Genomic DNA, 23,708 nt, shown 5'->3' on the forward strand with positions numbered 1-23,708 from the left:
CCTGACCACAGGCATCATCATTTTGCATGGGCCAGGGAGCATCTACGCTAGACGAGGGACCAGTCGGCCTCAGTGCTGTTCACTAATGAAAGTCGATTCATGCTGAGCAGAAATGATGGCCGCCAACGATGTTGGAGATGTCAAGGAGAGTGCTATGTATCAGCCACTGTTGTCACCAGATGAGCCTGTGGTGGTGGTGGTGTTAGTGTGGACAGGTGTGTCTAGTCAATACAGAACTGCCCTACACTGTGTGAATGGCACAGAAACAACCCCATACTACTTGAATAACATCATTAATCCAGGCAGTGTATATCCTTTTCAATAAATTAGCAAAGATTTATAAAATTCAGTTTTCACTTTCTCATTATGCTGAGTGCATAATGACTTGGAAAAAACATTATTCTTTTTATTTTATTTTAGCACAAGACATAACAAAGTGTGAAAAAAGTAAAAGGGCCTGAAGACTTAATGAATGAAAATGCACTCACATCCCTCTATTGATTAGTATTGTACATAACTGAATGAATGTCAGGCATACAGCTGGGAATATATTCAGTCTCACTGTTGCTCTTTGCCCGGATGATGGTGCAGTGGACACCCCGTTATCAGTAACGCTGTGTCTAAGTTAAAAGTCCAGACACAGGTTAAAGTGCAACCTGCTTACTTTGCTGATCGAATTAATTCATTCTCCAATTCCACCAAAAGGGAAGCATCTATCAGCCTCTGTTTTGTGTTTTACCTTATAAAAGAAACCATGGATATTCTAGAGTCAGATTCAAGATACAGGAGAAAGCCTCTGGCTACCGTAAGTTTACTCACATTTTCAACTGGGGATTAAAGGGTGGCATTTTCCATTGTAACAGAAATGATCAGGTCGTCTTTACAAATGTATTGAAATATAAGCTTACGGATGGTGGACACGTGACAAGTTTTCATACAACTCTAACAGATATTCATTTATCTAGGTCTTACACTGCTCCACAAGGTAGCATCTACTTAGATTGTGAGCTCCACAGCAAGCAATGATAATGTCTGTAAAGCTCTACGGAATATGTCAGCGTTGTATAATTGTGTCAATTTTAATAATAAAATAGGTCCAGATCTCATTTGCTACTCTCTGGAAGATGTGCCTTGTTGGTGAACAGGAAGGTAGAGGAATTAGCCTAAAGATCATGTTAAGGGTGTAAGGGGGAACCAAACAACAGAACCGTCTGACCTGTATGCATAATGAGGGCATACCGGTCAGCTTTGCTGTGGGGCCATCTCTCTTCTTCTTCTGTGTAATCCACAGCTACTCCATTAGCCTTTTAAATCTGCATTTTTAAAACATTTTTCCACCGAGCCCTGCTAGGCTGAAAAGGGGATTTCCAGAGCATCCCCTACCAATGGTCAGTGAAAACCAAAGTACGTCTCCGCTGTTTTTTCAGTGACCCATGGTTAGTGGAAAAACAAGGATGCAGGGGCGGACATACCGCATGTGCAGCTGGTTCAGCTGCACAGGAGCCCAGCAAGGGAGGGGGCCCATCCCAGTGCCAGCAGAGGCATTTATTTTTTTCTTATCATATTTTTCATTCCCTACCTCTGCCAACAGGGTAACCTGGGCACCTTGGTCTGGAGGTCGGGAGGGGGCGGAGTTTTGGGGGGGCCTGATTAGCACTTACTGCTAATCTGCTGCCCGTTTGTGTCTACACTCCATAGCTGAAGGACCTTCGATGACGACATAGTCATGTGATCTTTTCAGCAGTGGAAGTGGAGGTAGGACCTGTGATGAGGTCACCGTCATGTGACCAGTGCAAAAAGAGGCAGCGCTGAGCAGTGGAGACTTGTGATGTCATGGAATTAATGTAAGTGTCAGAGAAATGCTGGGAGATGTGGTTCTCTCCACTATACTTCCTCCCTGCTTAGTGGGAGGGAAATGTTGTTTAACTGGGACTGTTAGAGGAGCTAAAGGGGGGGAGGGGTGTCAGTTACATAGGACTGCATGTTATGGAAGACTATAAGAAAGATATGTTTTTTACATGGGACTGTATGTTATAGAAGATTGGAGGGAGATGACTGGTGTTATTTACATGGGACTGGATATTTTAGAAGACTGCGGGGGGTACGGCAGGGGATATTATAATTACAGGGGGCACTGCAGGGAACATTATAAGTACTGTAGGCAGTAGTGGAGGGCATTACTACTAGGGTTGTTTCGGGTATCGAATTTTTGATACCCAATCGATACTTTTGTCCCGGTATCAATATGATACCGGGATTTGCCTTTTATCAATACTAGGCTGTGCCACAGCACAGCCCAGTATCAAAGAGAACATGGATCGCGCTGCTCTCAGCGCGGCCATGTTCCCTCAGCAGAACAGGGAAGAAGGAAGCAGTCTCTTCCTCCCCCCTGTGCCACTGCTGCCTCTGCCACCAATGGGAACGAAGAGGAGGGGAGGGTGCACTGTGCCACCAATGATAACTAACATTTAATACATTACAAATACAGGCGGCAGAAACACATTGCCGCCACTCGACCTCTTACAGGGCGCTGCGATCCGCGGCAATATCCCCTTAGGTGCTGCACCTGAGGGGTTAACTGCTGCTGATCGCAGCTCCCTGTCAGGTCGGGTGCCGGCAATGTGTTTCTGCCGCCGGCTATATTTGTATTAAACATTAATTATCATTGGTGGCACAGTGCACCTTCCCCCTCCCCCTCATTAAAATTATCCCACCCCACCCCACAGTATTAAAATCATTGGTAGCAGTGGCCACAGAGTCCCCTCCCCTCCTCCTCATTGGTGGCAGTGGCAGCTTCTAATAGGGGCTCCGATCAGTTACCATGGCAGCCAGGACGCTACTGAAGCCCCAGCTGCCATGGTAATCTCCCTGCTGCTGTGTGTACTATGCACAGGGCAGCAGGGAGAGTGTGAAGTCCTATTCACCCTAATAGAGATCTATTAGGGTGAATAGGACAAGCAATTTAAAGATCCCAAGTTCTAGCCCCTAAGGGAGGAAATAGTTATTAAATAAAAAGTAAAAAAAAAAAAAAACGCACACACCAAAATATTAAGTACTTTCACACTTGCGGCAGGACGGATCCGACAGGCTGTTCACCATGTCGGATCCGTCCTGCGGCTATTTCGCCATGCCGCCGGACCGCCGCTCCGTCCCCATTGACTATAATGGGGACGGGGGCGGAGCTCCGGCGCAGCACGGCGAAAGGCCGCCGGACTAAAATTACTGCATGTCAGGCTTTTTAGTCCGGCGGCTTTCGCCGTGCACCGCCGTGCTGCGCCGGAGCTCCGCCCCCGTCCCATTATAGTCAATGGGGGCAGTCCGGCGGCACGGCGAAATAGCCGCAGGACGGATCCGACATGGTGAACAGCCTGTCGGATCCGTCCTGCCGCAAGTGTGAAAGTACCCTTAGAGGTGCGACCTAGTATGAAAAGAATATACAGTACAGACCAAAAGTTTGGACACACCTTCTCATTCAAAGAGTTTTCTTTATTTTCATGACTATGAAAATTGTAGATTCACACTGAAGGCATCAAAACTATGAATTAACACATGTGGAATTATATTCATAACAAACAAGTGTGAAACAACTGAAAATATGTCATATTCTAGGTTCTTCAAAGTAGCCACCTTTTGCTTTGATTACTGCTTTGCACACTCTTGGCATTCTCTTGATGAGCTTCAAGAGGTAGTCCCCTGAAATGGTTTTCACTTCACAGGTGTGCCCTGTCAGGTTTAATAAGTGGGATTTCTTGCCTTATAAATGGGGTTGGGACCATCAGTTGCGTTGAGGAGAAGTCAGGTGGATACACAGCTGATAGTCCTACTGAATAGACTGTTAGAATTTGTATAATGGCAAGAAAAAAAGCAGCTAAGTAAAGAAAAACGAGTGGCCATCATTACTTTAAGAAATAAAGGTCAGTCAGTCAGCCGAAAAATTGGGAAAACTTTGAAAGTAAGGGCTATTTGACCATGAAGGAGAGTGATGGGGTGCTGCGCCAGATGACCTGGCCTCCACAGTCACCGGACCTGAACCCAATCGAGATGGTTTGGGGTGAGCTGGACCGCAGAGTGAAGGCAAAAGGGCCAACAAGTGCTAAGCATCTCTGGGAACTCCTTCAAGACTGTTGGAAGACCATTTCAGGTGACTACCTCTTGAAGCTCATCAAGATAATGCCAAGAGTGTACAAAGCAGTAATCAAAGCAAAAAGGTGGCTACTTTGAAGAACCTAGAATATGACATATTTTCAGTTGTTTCACACTTGTTTGTTACGTATATAATTCCACATGTGTTAATTCATAGTTTTGATGCCTTCATAGTCATGAAAATAAAGAAAACTCTTTGAATGAGAAGGTGTGTCCAAACTTTTGGTCTGTACTGTATATACATATTGTAAATATTCACAAGATGTTTTTTATTTGCACATATATGTTTATATTTGCATGTGTGGTTTGGGGGGGGGCAGGTACATCCTTTGCACAGGGGCCCTTTGCTGCCTGTGTCCGCCCCTGCAAGGATGTGAGAACTAACATATTACAATTAATGGATCTGTATGCTGTCCCTGGAGAAGATGAACAGCACACATCCATGATTCACTGCTGTGTGAATGAGGCCTTACACGTACAAACAAAATCAGATATTACATAATATGTTTTTTATCCAGATTTGTTCCGTTTTGCAAACAGACAGCATCTGGACTGAATCCTGACTCATGCATTTCAATGGGTATGTGCACAGGAGCATTGTTTTTACTCATCATCTCAGCGTTCACAAAAAATCGCAGTATATTCTAGATAAGGGATCAGCAATAGAGTTGAGCGAACACCTGGATGTTCGGGTTCGAGAAGTTCGGCCGAACTTCCCGGAAATGTTCGGGTTCCGAACCCGACCCGAACTTCGTCCCGAACCCCATTGAAGTCAATGGGGACCCGAACTTTTCGGCACTAAAAAGGCTGTAAAACAGCCCAGGAAAGAGCTAGAGGGCTGCAAAAGGCAGCAACATGTAGGTAAATCCCCTGCAAACAAATGTGGATAGGCAAATGAATTAAAATAAAAATAAAATAAATAAAAATTAACCAATATCAATTGGACAGAGGTCCCATAGCAGAGAATCTGGCTTCACGTCAGCAGAGAATCAGTCTCTTCATGCCATAGCAGAGAATCTGGCTTCACGTCACCCACCACTGTAACAGTCCATTGTCATATATTTAGGCCCCGGGACCCAGGCAGAGGAGAGAGGTCCCGTAACAGAGAATCTGGCCTTATGTCAGCAGAGAATCAGTCTGCATGTCATAGCAGAGAATCATGCTTTACGTCACCCAACACTGGAACAGTCCATTGTCAGATATTTAGGCCCAGGCACCCAGGCAGAGGAGAGAGGTCCCGTAACAGAGAATCTGGCTTCATGTCAGCAGAGAATCAGTCTGCATGTCCTAGCAGAGAATCATGCTTTACGTCACCCAACACTGGAACAGTCCATTGTCAGATATTTAGACCCAGGCAGAGGAGAGAGGTCCCGTAACAGAGAATTTGGCCTTATGTCAGCAGAGAATCAGTCTGCATGTCATAGCAGAGAATCATGCTTTACGTCACCCAACACTGGAACAGTCCATTGTCAGATATTTAGACCCAGGCAGAGGAGAGAGGTCCCGTAACAGAGAATTTGGCTTCATGTCAGCAGAGAATCAGGCTTCATGTCATAGCAGAGAATCATGCTTTACGTCACCCAACACTGGAACAGTCCATTGTCAGATATTTAGGCCCAGGCACCCAGGCAGAGGAGAGAGGTCCCGTAACAGAGAATCTGGCTTCATGTCAGCAGAGAATCAGTCTGCATGTCATAGCAGAGAATCAGGCTTTACGTCACCCAACACTGGAACAGTCCATTGTCAGAAATTTAGGCCCAGGCACCCAGGCAGAGGAGAGAGGTCCCGTAACAGAGAATCTGGCTTCATGTCAGCAGAGAATCAGTCTTCATGTCATAGCAGAGAATCAGGCTTCACGTCACCCACCACTGGAACAGGCCATTGTCAGATATTTTTAGGCCCCAACACCCAGGCAGAGGAGAGAGGTCCCATAACAGAGATTCAGGCTTCATGTCAGCAGAGAATCAGTCTTCATGTCATAGCAGAGAATCAGGCTTCACGTCACCCACCACTGGAACAGGCCACTGTCACATATTTAGGCCCAGGCAGAGGAGAGAGGTCCCATAACAGAGATTCAGGCTTCATGTCAGCAGAGAATCAGTCTTCATGTCATAGCAGAGAATCAGGCTTCATGTCACCCACCACTGGAACAGGCCACTGTCAGATATTTTTAGGCCCCGGCACCCAGACAGAGGAGAGGTTCATTCAACTTTGGGTTGCCCCGCAATATAATGGTAAAATGAAAATAAAAATAGTATTGAATGAGGAAGTGCCCTGGAGTACAATAATATATTGTTATAGGGAGGTAGTTAATGTCTAATCTGCACAAGGGATGGACAGGTCCTGTGGGATCCATGCCTGGTTCATTTTTATGAACGTCAGCTTGTCCACATTGGCTGTAGACAGGCGGCTGCGTTTGTCTGTAATGACGCCCCCTGCCGTGCTGAATACACGTTCAGACAAAACGCTGGCCTCTGCTGTTGCAAAAAACCTCCCTCTGAGTGACTTCGAAGAGACTGGCCTGAAAGTGCTAAAAATGACCCCTCTTCCTCCTCCTGGGCCACCTCCTCTTCCATCTTCGCCCTAAGTGTTTTCTCAAGGAGACATAGAAGTGGTATTGTAACGCTGATAATGGCGTCATCGCCACTGGCCATGTTGGTGGAGTACTCGAAACAGCGCAACAGGGCACACAGGTCTCGCATGGAGGCCCAGTCATTGGTGGTGAAGTGGTGCTGTTCCGCAGTGCGACTGACCCGTGCGTGCTGCAGCTGAAACTCCACTATGGCCTGCTGCTGCTCGCACAGTCTGTCCAGCATGTGCAAGGTGGAGTTCCACCTGGTGGGCACGTCGCATATGAGGCGGTGAGCGGGAAGCCCGAAGTTACGCTGTAGCGCAGACAGGCGAGCAGCGGCAGGATGTGAACGCCGGAAGCGCGAACAGACGGCCCGCACTTTATGGAGCAGCTCTGACATGTCGGGGTAGTTGTGAATGAACTTCTGCACCACCAAATTCAGCACATGCGCCAGGCAAGGGATGTGCGTCAAACCGGCTAGTCCCAGAGCTGCAACGAGATTTCGCCCATTATCGCACACCACCAGGCCAGGCTTGAGGCTCACCGGCAGCAACCACTCGTCGGTCTGTTGTTCTATACCCCGCCACAACTCCTGCGCGGTGTGGGGCCTGTCCCCCAAACATATGAGTTTCAGAACGGCCTGCTGACGTTTACCCCGGGCTGTGCTGAAGTTGGTGGTGAAGGTCTGTGGCTGACTGGATGAGCAGGTGGAAGAAGAGGAGGAGGAAGCTGAGTAGGAGGAGGAGGAGACAGGAGGCAAAGAATGTTGCCCTGCGATCCTTGGCGGCGGAAGGACGTGCGCCAAACAGCTCTCCGCCTGGGGCCCAGCCGCCACTACATTTACCCAGTGTGCAATTAGGGAGATATAGCGTCCCTGGCCGTGCTTACTGGTCCACGTATGTGTGGTTAGGTGGACCTTGCCACAGATGGCGTTGCGCAGTGCACACTTGATTTTATCGGATACTTGGTTGTGCAGGGAAGGCACGGCTCTCTTGGAGAAGTAGTGCCGGCTGGGAACAACATACTGTGGGACAGCAAGCGACATGAGCTGTTTGAAGCTGTCTGTGTCCACCAGCCTAAATGACAGCATTTCATAGGCCAGTAGTTTAGAAATGCTGGCATTCAGGGCCAGGGATCGAGGGTGGCTAGGTGGGAATTTACGCTTTCTCTCAAATGTTTGGGAGATGGAGAGTTGAACGCTGCCGTGTGACATGGTTGAGATGCTTGGTGACGCAGGTGGTGGTGTTGGTGGTACATCCCATGTTTGCTGGGCGGCAGGTGCCAACGTTCCTCCAGAGGCGGAGGAAGAGGCTGAGGCGGCGGCAGCAGCAGAAGAGGCCGAGGCGGCAGCAGCAGAAGAGGTAGCAGGGGGAGCCGGAGTGACTTCCTTGTTTTTAAGGTGTTTACTCCACTGCAGTTCATGCTTTGCATGCAGGTGCCTGGTCATGCAGGTTGTGCTAAGGTTCAGAACGTTAATGCCTCGTTTCAGGCTCTGATGGCACAGCGTGCAAACCACTCGGGTCTTGTCGTCAGCACATTGTTTGAAGAAGTGCCATGCCAGGGAACTCCTTGAAGCTGCCTTTGGGGTGCTCGGTCCCAGATGGCGGCGGTCAGTAGCAGGCGGAGTCTCTTGGTGGCGGGTGTTCTGCTTTTGCCCACTGCTCCCTCTTTGTCTTTTGCTATGCTGTTGGCTCGGTTTCACCACTGCCTCTTCCTCCGAACTCTGAAAGTCAGTGGCACGACCTTCATTCCATGTGGGGTCTAGGACCTCATCGTCCCCTGAATCGTCTTCCACCCAGTCTTGATCCCTGACCTCCTGTTCAGTCTGCACACTGCAGAAAGACTCAGCAGTTGGCACCTGTGTTTCGTCATCATCAGAGAAGTGCTGAGGTGGTATTCCCATGTCCTCATCATCAGGAAACATAAGTGGTTGTGCGTTAGTGCATTCTATCTCTTCCACCCCTGGGGAAGGGCTAGGTGGATGCCCTTGGGAAACCTTGCCAGCAGAGTCTTCAAACAGCATAAGAGACTGCTGCATAACTTGAGGCTCAGACAGTTTCCTGATATGCATGGGGGTGATGTGACAGACTGATGGGCTTGGTTTTCATGCGCCATCTGTGCGCTTTCTGCAGAAGACTGGGTGGGAGATAATGTGAACGTGCTGGATGCACTGTCGGCCACCCAATTGACTAATGCCTGTACCTGCTCAGGCCTTACCATCCTTAGAACGGCATTGGGCCCCACCAAATATCCCTGTAAATTCTGGCGGCTACTGGGACCTGAGGTAGTTGGTACACTAGGACGTGTGGCTGTGGCAGAACGGCCACGTCCTCTCCCAGCACCAGAGGGTCCACTAACACCACCACGACCATGTCCGCGTCCCTTACTAGATGTTTTCCTCATTGTTACCGTTCACCACAATAAGAAAAATATTATTCGGGCCAATGTATTGAATTAAAATTCAGGCCTTTTTTTTTTTTACAGACACCTAACACTAAGTCTATCTGGCTATCTATTTAGGTACCGTATTACACTAATAAACGCACACCAGTAATGACAGATTTAGCTGAATATAAATTTGAGGCCTATTATTTAGGCGCTGGGTGACAGGTATACGTTTACGGACAGAATTAGACTTGGATCTGCACTGTAGCGTGTGTGTGAAGTTCTTGAGAATTACCCTATCAGCACCTTGAATCTAATATACCCTTTTAGGGATAGATTTAAAGTAGGCCTGATACAGCAGAAACCACTAATTTTGAGAATTGCAAATTTGGGAATTGTTTTTCAACCCAGAACAAAAACTGTGCTTTGACGGTCACTAAAAATAACTTGACCAGCTAAAACAGTAATGACAGATTTGGATTAATATAAATGTGAGGCCTATTTTTTAGGCGCTGGGTGACAGGCTCAACTTGCTCCTGATGTAGTATATGGCCAAAAAATAACCACACTATTGATGGTTAAATGCACTTGGGTGACAAGGTCAGCTTGCCCCTGATGTAGTATATGGCCAAAAAATAACCACACTATTGATAGTTAAATGCACTTGATGAAAGCTTGACCCTGATGTAGGATATAGCAAAAAATAACCACACTATTGATGGTTAAATGTACTTGGTGGCAGCTTGTGCTGGCGCACAAGCAAGCCACAAAATGGCCGCCGATCACCCCAGAAAAAAGTGACTGAACAACGCTCTGGGCACCCTAAAAACACTGAGCAATTGAATAGCAGCAGTTCAATGATCCACAGCTGTAGATCGATCACTGAATGAAGTCTTTCGGAGGAGTTAATCTGCCTAATCTCGCCCTAACAGCAGCTGCAACCTCTCCCTACACTGATCAGAGCAGAGTGACGTGCGGCGCTACGTGACTCCAGCTTAAATAGAGGCTGGGTCACATGCTGCACTGGCCAATCACAGCCATGCCAATAGTAGGCATGGCTGTGATGGCCTCTTGGGGCAAGTAGTATGACGCTTGTTGATTGGCTGCTTTGCAGCCTTTCAAAAAGCGCCAAGAAAGCGCCGAACACCGAACCCGAACCCAGACTTTTACAAAAATGTCCGGGTTCGGGTCCGTGTCACGGACACCCCAAAATTCGGTACGAACCCGAACTATACAGTTCAGGTTCGCTCATCCCTAATCAGCAACCTTTGGCTTTCCAGATGCTGGGAAACTACAACTCCCAGCATGCATACTTGCTTAGCTGTTCTAGCAACTTCCACAGAAGTGACAGGACGGTTCTGGGAGTTGTAGTGTCAGAACAGCTGGAGTGTCGGAGGTTGCTGATCCCTGTTTTAGATTGTCCGTTTTTCTATGTGGCCCTGGCTCCATAGAAATTAATGGGGCTGTGTAAAAAAAAAAAAAAAGAAGGCATCCAGATGTAATGCATTGATCACTGGTGGGTTGCCAGGAGATGTTGAGTGTTATTCTTTAGTTTTTTTTTACGTCTGTATAAAAACAAAAACGGATGTAAAAGGGATGCAATCCTAATGGAAAAACTAACACTGGACGCAATTGCAGACAAAACCAATTCTACAGTACTACATGAAAAACCATGACCCTGACACGTTCTGTATCACTCATGTGAAATAGGTCTAAGAACTAATTAACAATTCAAAGAAGAGGAATAAGGGTCCTGATCACAATAGCTTGCAATGTAAGAGGAAATAGTAACACAAGATGTAAAATTGCCTGACTGATACTATACAATATCAGAACAAAACACATTTCATAAATATAGCACCTGAACTGACTACATGCATAAATACATCACCAGAGCCAAGCTCAGTAAAAAATACATACAATCGCTAAAACTAAATATGGTAGCTATATACAGCACTAAAACCAAACACATGGCATGAATACATCACCAGAGCCAAGCTCATCATATCAATGCAAAACCAGAACCAAACTCAGTAAATACATACATCACTAGAACTATATACAGTAGCTATATACAGCACTAAAACCAAATGTATTACATACATACTATACCAGAGCCAAGCTCATTGCATAAATGACATAAATACACCACTAGCACTAGCTGACTCTGAAATCTCAGGGACGGTCAATCAAATGAGGAGGAGGGGCATTGAGTGGTGTTACTTCTGTAGCAATGTACAACGTCTCCACCTACAGCACACCGAAAATCTTGTTTGCATAAAAATGAACAGAAGCATTTCTCAGAATTAGAGGACCAGATTTTCATGAGTAAGGTCATTTCTGTTTCAGGGCACCTGCCCTACATGGCAGTATGCTTACTTTAAAACCAATTTTGAAGGTGAACTCCCTTAAAAGCCTTTTTTGTGTACAGAGCTGACATGCTGCACTAGCTGCCTGTGGATTTTTTGTCTTTTCTGTCATCTGAGGAGCAGACTGACTTCTTATTTCTGCTTTCGGACAGTAAAAATACTCATTAAAGCTCAGTCTTTTTCTTACTGATAAGCATGTTGCTTAAATAAGTGTTTATGACCTCTTAGTAGTTTAGAGATGAGGGTAATTAGATGAGCAGCAGAAAGTAAAAGTACCCACACGGTTAGAAAAACAGTTAACACTTTGTGACAGAATGGCTCAATATTTTTAATAAAGGACAATTGAAAATATGAAGATCTGATACTTTGGTACAATGTAAAGCAGTAACTGTGCAGCTTGTATAACAGTGTAAATTTGGTGTGCCCTCAAAATAACTCAACACACAACCATAAATGTCTAAGTCGTTAGCAACAAAAGGGAGTACACCCTTCAGTGGAAATGGCCAAACTGTGCCCAAAGTGTTGATATTTTGTGTGGCCATTATTTTCTAGCACTGCCTTAACTCTCTTGGGCATGGAGTTCACTAGAGCTTCACAGGTTGCCACTGGAATCCTCCTCCATGATGATATCACAGAGCTGGTGGATGTTAGAGACCTTGCCCTCCTCCACCTTCTGTGTGAGGATTTCCCACAGATGCTCAATAAGGTTTAGGTCTGGAGACATGCTTGGACAGTCCAGCACCTCTTTTACCCTCCGTTTCTTTAGCAAGGCAGTGGTCATCATGGAGGTGTGTTTGGGGTCGTTACCATGTTGGAATACTGTCCTGCGGCCCAGATTCCTAAGGGAAGGGATCATGCTCTGCTTCAGTATTTCACAGTACATGTTGGCATTAATGGTTCCCTCAATGAACTGTAGCTCACCACAGCCGGCAGCACTCATACAGCCCCAAACCATGACTCTGCCACCACAATGCTTGACTGTAGCCAAGACACACTTGTCTTTGTACTCCTCACCTGGTTGGTGCCACACACACTTGACACCATCTGAACCAAATAAGTTTATCTTGGTCTCATCAGACCACAGGACATGGTTCCAGTAATCCATGTCCTTAGTCTGCTTGTCTTCAGCAAACTGCAGGCTTTCTTGTGCATCATCTTTAGAAGAGGTTTCCTTCTGGGACGACAGCCATGCAGACCAGTGGCGTCGCCAGAGGTGGCCACGGCCCCCCTACATAACGCTGTGCCCCCCCCAAGTGAGCCGCCGCAGTCGGGCACAGGGAGATGAGCACTTCCATTGCGCTCATCTCCATCGTCATCTGCCTGTGCTGCGGCGGGGCAGGGGAGGGGGAGGCGTGTCCCTTCCCCTTCCTCTGATAGGCTGCAGGCACTAGGCCGGCAGCCTATCAGAGGCAGGTGCAGGCGGCGCGATGACGTAATCGCGCCGCCTGAGCCATACAGCGCGGGACACAGGCCGGAAGAGGCCTGCATCACATCGCTGACATGGAGGTAAGTATAAGTGTTTTTTTTGTGTTTTTTTTACAATAGTTTTACAGGCACATTGGGGGGGCTTATTACTGGCACATGATGGGGGGCTTATTACTGGCACATGATGGGGGGCTTATTACTGGCACATGATGGGGGGCTTATTACTGGCACATGATGGGGGGCTTATTACTGGCACATGATGGGGGGCTTATTACTAGCACATGATGGGGGGCTTATTACTAGCACATTGGGGGGCTTATTACTAGCACATGGGGGGGCTTATTACTGGCACATGATGGGGGGGCTTATTACTGGCACATGATGGGGGGCTTATTACTGGCACATGATGAGGGGCTTATTACTGGCACATGATGGGGGGCTTATTACTGGCACATGATGGGGGGGCTTATTACTGGCACATGATGGGGGGCTTATTACTGGCACATGATGGGGGGGCTTATTACTGGCACGTGATGGGGGGGCTTATTACTGGCACGTGATGGGGGGCTTATTACTGGCACGTGATGGGGGCTGGGCTCTTGTTACTGGCACATTGGGGGGCTCTTGTTACTGGCACGTTATGGGGGGCACTTATTACTGGCACGTGTTATTGAGGGCACTTATTACTGGCACATGATTGGGGGCACTATAGGGGCATCTACTGAGGCCACAAAGAAGGGGTATTTTATATGGGGGGCTCTGTACAGTAGCATTTTATACTGGGACATATTATGGTGGGTACTATGGGGAAGGGGGGAGAGGAATACTATGGAGTCATCTACGGGGGGCACTAAGAAGGGGTATTTTATACTTGCAAATTATGGGGGACACTGAGGGCATCTACTGGGGCACGATATATGGGGCATTTTATACTGGTACATTATGGGGGCACTAGGAGGAAGGGGGGAGAGGAGCTCTATGGGGGCATTTACTGGGGGCACTATATAAGGGTATTATATACTGGCACATTATGGGGACATTAGCTCAACTGGGGGCATTACAAGGGGGTATTTTTTGCATTGTCACATTATAAGGAGAATTATTTCTACTGGGGGGCATTATGGTGGGCTTTATTACTCACCCATGGTATAACCCCCTAGTAGCAGCACCATCCTCCCTGCTCTGCTATTCCTCTGCCCTTTCTCCAAATCCTTATTATGAAATCTTTCTCATTAGGATAAAGCACAACATCAGCTCCACCGAGCCCCCGGCCAAAGTGTGGACGTGGTGTCCGAGATCCCCAAGGGCCAAGCCAAGTAATTATTTTCCTGTGAAATATGTTTATGTTATACACATATAGCCTACACTGTGCCACACAATATACAGTATACCTCTACACTGTGCCACACAATGTACAGTATATCTCTACACTGTGCCACACAATGTACAGTATACCTCTACACTGTGCCAACACAATGTAAAGTATACCTCTACACTGTGCCAACACAATGTACAGTATACCTCTACACTGTGCCAACACAATGTACAGTATACCTCTACACTGTGCCACACAATGTACAGTATACCTACACTGTGCCACACAATGTACAGTATACCTCTACACTGTACCACACAATATACAGTATACCTCTACACTGTGTAGTCTGTTCTATAAGCACCCTTGTTCTGTGGCGGCGGACAGAAAATAATCTGGAAGTGCCCCTCCCGAGACCAGGCTCTGGATCCGCCACTGTTCTGGACCGCTCACAGGAGTGTACATTTCTTCTAAACTGTAATCCGTATCCTCTGACCTGCAGAAATCAGCACTCGCTCGGTAACAACTAACAGGCAGTGCCTGTAGGCTGTAGCCTTGCCCTGTTACCGAAGCTAGCTGAGTGGTGTAAGGTTAAGGTACTAGTAGAGATGAACGGCCGCTTAATCCTGATTTAAAGTTAAAGTTACTGCAGGATATGGATTACAGTTTAGAAATGTCAAATGTACACTCCTGTGAGTGGCAGGGAGGGGGATCTGTGGATGACACTGTTATAGGGAGGGGGATCTGTGGATGACACTGTTATAGGGAGGGGTGTAGTGTACGGGGACTGTAATGCCCGTCACTACCAAAGGTCACTTGGTGTGCTGTCGTCCCTCCTTAATTATGGGGAAGTTGGTATATGTCAGTTTTATAAAATGTCATGTAATGTAATGCATGTATTTCCCTGTTACTGTGAAACTTGCATGTACAGGCCTGCTAGGGGTGTCATTCCAGCTCTTAGTCATTAGAGGGAGCTAGGGAGCCCTAGTTTATATAAGGCCCAGTCAAGGAAGGGAAAGTCAGTGTGTAGTCTAGCCCAAAGTGCCTGCCTACAGCTGCAGCCTGTAGTCTGAAGCTGGAGCTTAGACTATGTCAGAGACAAGTCCAGGCCTGAAGCCTGCGGACCAGGAGAGGGTATTGCAGTCCCTGTAACCGGGTTCCAGATCTCAAGAGAAGGTTCCCCTCCTGAATATGTCTATATGCAGAAGCAGTCTAGACCACAGTGCAGAAGTTTCCAGAAGCTGAGAGAGACAGAGGCAAAGATCAGGAAAGCAAGAGGTACTCAAAAGAACAGAGGAGGTACTTTATAAAGCTACAGCCAAGGATAAAAAGCCAGAACTGGGTTAATGGGCCTTGGAGAAGATTTGCTATATTCCAGGATCAGACAGAAATAGAGTGCAAGCTCCTGTACTGCAAGTCCTGTGTTTAACACTCTGTAATCACCTTGCTCAAGCTGTATTGCCTGCATCAACCGTATTGCAAAATCGACTGTATGCTAAGGAACTGCGATTCCGTAAATGTCTCTATGAAACCTACTAAAGTTGGAGTTCTGTTTAACATCACGTGGTCCCTCACTTATTCCTGCTATCCGCAAACGGCGTGCCACCGTTTACTTGGCACTGGCGTCACGAACAATTTCTACCATCACCTGCCTATGCAGAGAGTCAGCCGTACCAGGTTAGTGTCTATTGCACTACTACACCCAGGAACACTATTACACACAACTTGAGTACGCTGCAGGGGGATCTGTGGATGACACTGTTATAGGGAGGGGGATCTGTGGATGACACTGTTATGGAGGGGGAAATGGCGATGACACTGTCATGGGATGGATCTGTGGATGACACATATAGCATAAGATGCTATATACAGTATGTGTCATCCAGAGATCCCCCCCCCCCCCATAGCAGTGTCATCCACAGATTCCCCTCCCTATAAAAGTGTCATCCACAGGCAACTAGGACATGTTGAAATCTGAGTGATTGTTTGTTTTTTTAAACCACAGACAGCAGGACTTTTCTTCCCTGTTGCGGTTTTAGGTATTGGGTAAAGTATCGCAGCATTTCTAAGCGTACTTGTGTAAACGTATCGTTGTTATAGCTGCCCCCCCTACTTTTGTCCTGGCCCCGAGTGTGCCCCCCCAAAATTTGAAAACTAGAGACGCCACTGATGCAGACCGATTTGATGCAGTGTGTGGAGTGTGGTCTGGGTAATGACAGGCTAACTCCCCCACCTCTTTAATCTCTGCAGAAATGCTGGCAGCACTCATATGTCTATTTTGAAACGACAACCTCTGGATATGATGCTGAGCACGTGCACTCAACTCCTTTTGTCGACCATGGCGAGGCCTGTTCTGAGTGCAACCTGTCTTGTTAAACCGCTGTATGGTCTTGGCCCTTAGTTTCAGGGTGTTAGCAATCTTCTCATAGCCTAGATCAGTGGTCGGCAAAGTGCGGCTCGCGAGCCACAAGCGGCTCTTTTGATCCTTGAATGTGGCTCTTTGGTTCGGGCTGGCGGCCGCGCAGCCATATCGCGCCGCTCAAGCTGCTTGCAAAATGTCCGTCATGTGCCTCCTGCCCCGTCTGTCTGCTCCTTCCACTTTATGAATGAAGCAGGCAGGCGGGGCAGGAGGCGCATGACGGAGGGTGAGATGTCACGCTGCGCACAGCAGCAGAAGGGCAGGCAGCGGCGGACTTTCGGCAGAACACCAGCCATGTGAGGAGTGGTGAAGAGGCCGCCGCTCAGGAGGAGCGAAATGTCCTGCAGCAGAAAGGTAGGAGCTGCCCCTGGTGTGTGCACAGCGCCGGGCACTGCACCAGCCCCGCAGCAAGTGCCCCTGCCTCCTCCCTTCCCCCCACTAATACATTACTTTACTTACTGGAGGGCACTTATGGGGGAATATCTGTGGAGGGCACTTATGGGGGAATATCTGTGGAGGGCACTTATGGGGGAATATCTGTGGAGGGCACTTATGGGGGAATATCTGTGGAGGGCACTTATGGGGGGATATCTGTGGAGGGCACTTATGGGGGGATATCTGTGGAGGGCACTTATGGGGGGATATCTGTGGAGGGCACTTATGGGGGGATATCTGTGGAGGGCACTTATGGGGGGATATCTGTGGAGGGCACTTATGGGGGGATATCTGTGGAGGGCACATATATAGCATCTTATGCTATATATGTGTCATCCACAGATATCCCCCATAAGTGCTTCATCCACAGATATCCCCCATAAGTCCGTCATCCACATTACATCTACATCTGCAGACAAGTTTAATAAAAGTAAAAAATGATAAAGATAAAATGATATAATAATCAAGATCCAAATAAAAGAAAGTACATATAAAAGTATTCAAAAACACACTCTGGGCTCATGCCCACGAATGTAAGGGCGCCGTGCCTGTGCTGCGGACCGCAAATAGCGGTCCGCAATGCACGGACACAGACCATGGGGCAGCTGCATGAGGATCGCGGACCCGTTCACTTGAATGGGGTTCGCGATCCGCATCCGACTGCCCGCACCGCAAAAAAGTAGCGCATACTGAAGTGAATGGGTCCATGATGCGGGCTGCATACGGCCGTGTGCAGCCCGCATCATGGACCCATTCACTTCAATGGGTCCAGGATCCGGGATATGAGTGCTACAGTGTGCTTCTGGCTGTGCCTCCGCACCGCAAAAAAGTAGTGCATGCGCTACCTTTTTGCGGTGCGGAGGCACAGCCAGAAGCACCACGGAATCACTCTGTAGCACTCATATCCCGGATCCTGGACCCATTGAAGTGAATGGGCTGCACACGGCCAGTGCCCGTGCATTTCTGACCCGCTGTATGCGGCCTGCAATATGGCAACGGCGGGCACACGGTCGTGTGCATGAGCCCTAATAGTCCTCACTGGTACTGTTGACGCAATATTTTAGGTTTAAAAAATGTGGCTCTCGAAAGAAATTTCAATCGTGGTTTTGGCGATATTTGGCTCAGTTGACAAAAAAGTTTGCCCACCACTGGCCTAGATCATCTTTATGTAGAGCAACAATTCTTTTTTTTCAGATCCTCAGCAAGTTCTTTGCCATGAGGTGCCATGTTGAACTTCCCGTGACCACTATGAGAGAGTGTGAGAGTTATAAAACCAAATTTAACACACCTGCTCCCCATTCAGACCTGAGACCTTGTAACACTAACATGACACCGGGGAGGGAAAATGGCCAATTGTGCAAAATTAGGACATTTTCACTTAAGAGTGTACTCACTTTTGTTGCCAGCAATTTAGACATTAATGGCTGTGTTGAGTTATTTTGAGGGCACACCAAATTTGCACTGTTATACAAGCTGTGACTAATTTACATTGTATTAAAGTGTCAGATGTTCAGTGTTGGCCCATGAAAAGATAAAATATTTACAAAAATTTGAGGGGTGTACTCACTTTTGTGAGATACTGTAGCTTTTAAATCTATGTCAGCCAGGAGCTGGCATAGATTTCAGGTATAATTTACACCAGTTTTCTGGTCTGTGATGCCCATTTCACACCCAGCCCCATCCACATTTTTGGAAAGTAAAGAGCACGATGCCAAGCCTCACAAAATTCAAAAGATTTTGTGACTTTTTGAGACATACAAGATACATTTTCCCGTGTGCCACTGTACAAGCTAGAAGAGATGCAGAAAAATAAATTCCTCTCCCAAAGAAAATATCTTGGGTTCCACTTTAATCTTTCATACAGATATAGACCTAAAAATACACAAAAGGACCCAAATGACTTAAGAATAAGCAAAAACAAAAATCTTTATAGTTCAGGAACATGTTAGAAATATATTTCTAATGGTATCTTGTTATTTGTCATTGCCCCCATCGAGTTTTTTCCATTTGCATGTTACATAAGATGTGAGGTTTTGTTTTTGGAAACATATACAGAAATGAACAAATAAAGCCTGTAATAACATAATAACAAGAAGTGTCAATAACATTACATAACTCTTTGTTTTCTTCCTAGGTAAGGAACACTGTGCCAAAACTGCTCCCCTTCCTTATTACAGTGTGTAATTATTTTGTGCTGTGGATTCCACTCTCTGAGCCTGGCTGGTACAATGCTCTGATTAAATGTCTGCCTATTGTGAGCCTGGAGTTCTTTGTCCTCATCTATTCCACTGGTGTGGGCAAGTTCAGCCCTTATGCTAAGAAAATCTTTTTGGGACTAGTGTTCTCAGCAGCTGGAGACATTAGCCTGGTTTGGCCAGATTACTTTCAACTAGGTAAGATCTCTACAAGGAATGACCATACTAAACTAAAGCTGGCTATACACATTAGATAGAACTTGGTTGATGGTTGAACAGCAGTTAAACAATCATCTGGTGAACGTTCCTTTCACAGACTCTGCCATACACAATTTAGTCCATACTGGCTGTTACATACAGTTGTTCAAATTGCCCATACACATTCAGTGAAACACAGTAATGGATTGAAGATCCTTTTGGAAACATTCTTTTGTTCATGAACGATCTTTCTTTGAATGAAAGATCTTTTGTCCAACTATTGAACCAAAATTTTAAACATGGCTGACTTCAGATGATAATGGTCTATCAGCAGTCTGCTAAAATGATTGTTCATTGTTAAATTTCAACCAAAGAACGTTCATTTTGGTTGAAATCATCAGTTTTGATCAACTTAAGGCCTCATGCACACGACCGTTGTGTGCATCCGTGGCCGTTGTGCCGTTTTCCATTTTTTTTCGCGGACCCATTGACTTTCAATGGGTCCGTGGAAGAATCGGAAAATGCACCGTTTTGCAGCCGCATCCTTGATCAGTGTTTCCTGTCCGTCAAAAAAATATGACCTGTCCTATTTTTTTGACGGACAACGGTTCACGGACCCATTCAAGTCAATGGGTCCGTGAAAGAACACGGATGCACACAAGATTGGCATCCGCGTCCGTGATCCGTGGCCGTAGGTTACTTTCATACAGACGGATCCGAAGATCCGTCTGCATAAAAGCTTTTTCAGAGATGAGTTTTCACTTCGTGAAAACTCATATCCGACAGTATATTCTAACACAGAGGCGTTCCCATGGTGATGGGGACGCTTCTAGTTAGAATATACTACGAACTGTGTACATGACTGCCCCCTGCTGCCTAGCAGCACCCGATCTCTTACAGGGGGCTGTGATCCGCACAATTAACCCCTCAGGTGACCCCCCTCCCTCGCCAGTTTTAAAAACATTGGTGGCCAGTGCGGCCCCCCCCTCCCTCCCCTGTATTTAACTCATTGGTGGCCAGTGCGGCCCCCCCTCCCTCCCCTGTATTTAACTCATTGGTGGCCAGTGCGGCCCCCCCTCCCTCCCTCCCCTGTATTTAACTCATTGGTGGCCAGTGCGGCCTCCCCCCCCACCCCCCCATCATTGGTGGCAGCGGAGAGTTCCGATCGGAGTCCCAGTTTAATCGCTGGGGCTCCGATCGGTAACCATGGAAACCAGGATGCTACTGCAGTCCAGGCTGTCATGGTTGCTTAGCAATTTTAGAAGAATTATACTTACCTGCGATGTCTGTGACCGGCCGGGCGCTCCTCCTACTGGTAAGTGAAAGGTCTGTGCGGCGCATTGCTTATAGCACAGACCTGTCACTTACCAGTAGGAGGAGCGCCCGGCCGGTCACAGACATCGCAGGTAAGTATAATGCTTCTAAAATTGCTAAGTAACCATGACAGCCAGGACTGCAGTAGCGTCCTGGTTGCCATGGTTACCGATCGGAGTCCCAGCGATTAAACTGGGACTCCGATCGGAACTCTCCGCTGCCACTAATGATGGGGGGGGAGGGGAGGCCGCACTGGCCACCAATGAATTAAATACAGGGGAGGGGGGCTGCACTGGCCACCAATGAGTTAAATACAGGGGAGGGAGGGAGGGGGGGCCGCACTGGCCACCAATGAATTTAAAACTGGGGAGGGTGGGGGGTCTGCCTCCTTCTGCCTGGCAGCACCTGATCTCTTACAGGGGGCTATGATACGCACAATTTATCCCTTAGGTGCGGCACCTGAGGGGTTAATTGTGCGGATCACAGCCCCCTGTAAGAGATCGGGTGCTGCCAGGCAGCAGGGGGCAGTCATGTACACAGTTCTTAGTATATTCTAACTTAAAGCGTCCCCATCACTATGGGAACGCCTCTGTGTTACAATATACTGTTCGTGAAAACTCAGATCTAAAAAGCTTTTATGCAGATGGATCAGCGGATCCGCCTGTGCGAAAGTAGCCTACGGACACGGATGACGGACGCGGATGACAATCTTGTGTGCATCCGTGTTTTTTCACGGACCCATTGACTTGAATGGGTCCGTGAACCGTTGTCCGTCAAAAAAACACAGATCACGGATGCGGATGAAAAATGGTGCATTTTCCGAGTTTTCAATGGACCCATTGAAAGTAAATGGGTCCGCAGAAAATCACGGAAAACGGAACAATGGACACGGATGCACACAACGGTCGTGTGCATGAGGCCTAATGCTGTGGTTTTTCCACACGGGAATCTGCACAGAAAAACTGTGGAAATTACGAAATGTGTTCAGTTAGCCTCAGGGCGATGTCACACAAAGGTTAATGGGGCAATTTTTGAGTCAAAGCCAGAAGTGGATCCATCAGGAAAAAGAAATGTAAGTCCTTTCTTTATATTTCTCATTTCCTTCAAACCTTCTATGGGCTTTGGCTCAAAAAACTGCATCAAAAACTGCTTTAGAAAAATTGTGTGACACCACCCTTTAAAAGCATTTTTGATGCTGTATTTGACATTTTTTACATGATTTATTTTCATGTGTTTTTTTAAGTATAGAGAAGACTATAGAAAAAAACCTGGAAAAACAGCACACTTAGAACATACCATGTTTAGAAAAAATGCTACTGACCCCAAAAATGCACCAAAAGAAAAGGAAAACACCACACAAAGCATTGTTTGTAGTGCGTTTTATATGTCCTTGTTGGTTTTAAAGTAAGCTGCATAAGTTAAAAAAAAGAACATAGGAAAAAAATTACAGTATATGTGAAACTGCCCTAAATGTCGTTGAAAATGGGTTTACTCATCCACTTAAGTGGAGTTGAGCTGCAATACCAGACAATACAAAAATAGTATTTTTTTACCTATACACTAGATAAAACCTAGATAAGAGGGGTCTGACTGCTGGAACCCCCACAATTACTGTAACTCCTATCCCATGTTCCCCCAGCCTTATGACTGCTAGAAGAACTTTCAGTGAAGCGATGGCCAAGCATCCATCATGCCGCTGCATTCAAACTGTATTGCACTGCCGAAAATAGCTGAGAACATTTCAGTAGTTAACTGAAAAATGCTGTAGACAAGAATACCCATTTAATAAATCTGGCGTGTCTTCTGGTTAAGACTGGAGTATGCCAGCCTCAATAAATGCCCCTCGTGAGTTATTTTGAGAAAATTTTCTATAGTTTTTTTTATCTGACCTTCTGCACACTGACCATTGCCATGTTTAGCCCAAATAAGCATCTGAAAAGATTATTTACATGAAAACATATTTTCGTCTCTTTTAGGTATGGTCATGTTTGGATTGGCACATCTCATGTACACAACTGCATTTGGCTTTCACCCTCTGAATCTCCGAATCTTCCTTGTTATCGCCCTGTTTTGTGTTGGCTTTTACTCTATGACTTTTTCATACCTAACTGGACCTTTTGTATACATGGTGGCAGGATACACTATGCTCATTGGCACCATGACATGGAGGGCACTTTCCAGGGTCAGCTTGACATCTCACAAATTCTCCTGGGCATGGATCTCTGCAGCTGTGGGATCCATCTTTTTTATGGTTTCGGACTGTGTACTGGCCGTTGATAAATTTTGCTTCCCTATTTCCAAATCCCGGGAGATTATCATGTCAACGTATTATGGCGCACAGCTGCTGATAGCCCTCTCCATCACTGGCTGGACCAGAGAGGATTTTATGTGGAAGTCAAAGTAATATCTAGTACAAATGTTTTTCTTTATATCATGTAATGTCAATTAAGCTGGCTTTGTCATCACTCCACTAAAATAAAATCTACAAAGCCATATTCCAAGCCGTGTAAGACCTCTTTCACATCAACGATAGTTATTTTCGCGTTTACTCAGTTATAAGAGCAGAACAATGAAAATAACGGAACATAACTGACAGGAACTGAGCCTAACAGATCCCATTGACTGTAATGGCATCTGTTCAGTTTCCATCTGGGAGACCACATTTTTTTTTTATCGGATAGTTTTTATTAACAATTTTCTGTAAATTACAAAAAAAATTATTGTACAATATCCATGTAACAGCCAATAAAATGATCACCAAAGAATCACATATTCAGTCACATTGTTAATTGCATGGGTATGATATGTAGCAACCATCACAGTAGTTGAAGTAATTGAAATTAATCATCACTGTATCGCAGTGCTAATTGTACAAGCCAAATTTTCCTCTCCTCCGGTCCATAACCTTTCCAGTGGACAAGATAATGAATGGATCCAC

At 46.5% G+C, this 23,708-nt stretch overlaps 1 protein-coding gene across 1 annotated transcript; it reads left to right on the plus strand.

Moving 5' to 3' along the window:
• Positions 1-694: 694 nt before the first annotated feature.
• On the plus strand, positions 695-23,508 carry TMEM86B (transmembrane protein 86B). Its single transcript, XM_040432406.1, has 3 exons — positions 695-805; positions 19,198-19,456; positions 22,747-23,508. The coding sequence occupies exons 1-3, from the start codon at positions 755-757 to the stop codon at positions 23,172-23,174; spliced, it is 738 nt and encodes a 245-aa protein (XP_040288340.1). The 5' UTR covers positions 695-754; the 3' UTR covers positions 23,175-23,508.
• The last annotated feature ends 200 nt before the right edge of the window (positions 23,509-23,708 follow it).

The sequence above is a fragment of the Bufo bufo genome, chromosome 1 (genome assembly GCF_905171765.1).
Source record: "Bufo bufo chromosome 1, aBufBuf1.1, whole genome shotgun sequence".
NCBI lineage: Eukaryota > Metazoa > Chordata > Amphibia > Anura > Bufonidae > Bufo > Bufo bufo.